This window comes from Anopheles darlingi, chromosome 2, assembly GCF_943734745.1.
Source record: "Anopheles darlingi chromosome 2, idAnoDarlMG_H_01, whole genome shotgun sequence".
NCBI lineage: Eukaryota > Metazoa > Arthropoda > Insecta > Diptera > Culicidae > Anopheles > Anopheles darlingi.
In genome coordinates, this window is record NC_064874.1 from 68,878,557 (window position 1) to 68,881,056 (window position 2,500).

Consider the following 2,500-nt stretch of genomic DNA (forward strand, 5'->3'; position numbering starts at 1 on the left):
CGGCCAGAACCGAAAGCACGATCAACAATTTCATTTTCACTTTCAATGAACGGCCGCTGCTAGTGAATGGGTGCCCCAGGTCCAGGTTTCGCGCGGTTAAATAGTCGCCGAATCAACTCGCCCACCGCAAAGCCGTCATCGCGAATTTCTTATCTTTTTAATGCGAAGGTAAACGAAGAAGATTGATAATGCTAGACGGTTGTTGAAAAGAATTATGGTCGAAGGCAAACATTGGATTGGCCCGATGGTTAAGAAAAGCATGAAGTTTTGTTTGCTCCGCCATTAATCGTACCGTGTTTGAAATGTTGGGCTAGTAACAGCTGATGTTGGTGCATAAGTTGCAGGCCTAATTCCTTTGGCTCGAAATCTGAAATTTTGACGAAACTTCCCGAATGAATGTTTAAAAGATGGATTTTTGAAGAAGCATATCTTTATTTAGATCGATAGTTATCAAAAAAAAAAATTACATCTCGATCAGAATGCAAAAAATACCTTCAATAGTATTATATGAGCTTAAATCCTTGTTAAATCAATACTATATATAGCGAGCTAATGTAAATGGCTGTAAGAATGATATTAATAGGTATCCAAATGATTTTACCAGCTATAAACGAAGTTTTTGATACGTAAAAATCGATAATCAAATGCAAAAAAGTTAATGTTAACGTTAAAAACACTAAAAAGAGCTATTCTCTTACTCATATCCTAGAGTTGAAGTAAAGCATTTTATTTGTACAAATTCCACATTATTACCTCTCTGGTACTTCACTAACAACTATTTCTATGGGTTTCTTTAGTGTTAAAACGAAAGATGGCTTAATTAAAAAAAAACATCAAAGTGGGTGTGGCTCATACCCATCCGAAATGCATACATGTCACACCCTCTTGGAGTGATAATGTTAGGATATTACAGTATCAGAGTTGTTTACCATTGTATTAAACATATTTTTACAGCATTAAATAGTCAAGTCTTACGTAATGCAGGTGAAGAGAATGATATAAGAAAATCGTTCGTTTTAGAGATGCATTTGGGAATATTGCTTGGCCTTCATTTAGCACATACATGTCAGTGTTGCAAATTTTTCTTCCGTTCCGTTCGTTTCATTCTTTTCAAATTTTCTCGCTTTTTGGTAGCTCGCTAAAGCATAACCCATAATATAAATTATACATCACAGAGCCAAAATTTTACTGAAATTTCCTGTAAGCAAAACATATTTCTACCAGTATGACAGTTCCAAACAATCACCCAACCCATGTTAATGGTCATCATTGCCCAGCCAGAGTCAGAGAATTCTCCTGCCGACTAATTCGCTTGTTTGTATTGCTTAGTTGCTTTTATTGATCATTCGACATCAATTGCTCGGACATTTTATGGATCAAATACGAGTTACTGTGGCAGTTCCGAATCCTGCAGGACGGCTCCACAGATCACCGTCATCTGAGTAACGCACATGGAGAGACCCTGCTCGGCCATGGTCGATGCACCGGTCATGCAGGTGTTGTAGGTGTTCAAGATACCACCCAGATCCTGGGAGACGGCCTCGACCAACGCCTCGATTTCAGTCGCACTCAGGGCCGGGTTTTCCTGCAGCGCGAGCAGCTTTTCGTTTAACTTCTGGTTGATCCTGGCCGGAGTGTAGAAAATGTTGTCCCCACGGAACACATCGAGCAGACGCAATTGCGACAGCTGCGAGGCCATTCTACCCAGCGATCCGCTGTAGTCGGTCAATTTGGTGTTGAGTGCAAGGTCGGCGGCGTTGATGCAGTTGGTGAACGACACACCAGCAAGGTTGACCGTCATCTCGCTGCTCGACTTCACGAATCCCAGGCACACGGTATCGGCCTCCGTCTGACGAGCGATCTGGCCCAGAATGTAGTCCTCACGCTCGACGACCGCATCGACAAAGACTTCCTTCGAGTTGATCACATCCAGATGGAAGTTCACCAGCTGCGTAGATACGTTGCTCTTCACGGACACCAGTGCCGATTCCTCCTGGTCCAAGGCTGCCTTGTAGCGTGGTGCGATGTCTTTGAAGGTGGTAATCACTTCCACTGCATCCGGGCGTAAAGCCGAAGCGGCGCCCACGATCGCCAGCAGCAACACAATAGACTTCATCGTTTGAGACAGAAGATAGACCTGTTGCAAAATCTCCTGGGACCAAAACACTGGATAACTGCCGCTCGTTACGGCTACCTTAAATACTACGCCAAAGCGCTCTCCACAGCATCGGAAACTGGATGCTCCTATTTGCTTAAGATTACCATTTGGAACTCGCCATTTTTGTGTTCACTGGTGGTGGCGTTATTACTTTCCTGTTCCTCACAATGATTTAAGGGAGCGTCAGGAGTTTCTGTTTGCACAGATCATCCGGAATTATCGCTGACGTATGACGGCTGGCAGAACACTTGCCCTTGTTTGTCCAGACAAAACAGCAAACAGATTTCGGCTATTCCTGGTAGCATAATGCAGAGGTACAATATCTGCCCTGGAAACGTTCGC

At 43.3% G+C, this 2,500-nt stretch overlaps 2 protein-coding genes across 4 annotated transcripts in view; one reads left to right on the plus strand and one right to left on the minus strand.

Moving 5' to 3' along the window:
* The window catches only part of LOC125952374 (uncharacterized), a 31,810-nt gene that overhangs the window by 3,349 nt on the left and 25,961 nt on the right, over positions 1–2,500 (plus strand). The gene's annotated exons all lie outside the window — the stretch shown is intronic.
* On the minus strand, positions 1,365–2,141 carry LOC125952408 (uncharacterized). Its single transcript, XM_049681864.1, has one exon. It carries the CDS (start codon positions 2,114–2,116, stop codon positions 1,388–1,390), a length of 729 nt encoding a protein of 242 aa, XP_049537821.1. The 5' UTR covers positions 2,117–2,141; the 3' UTR covers positions 1,365–1,387.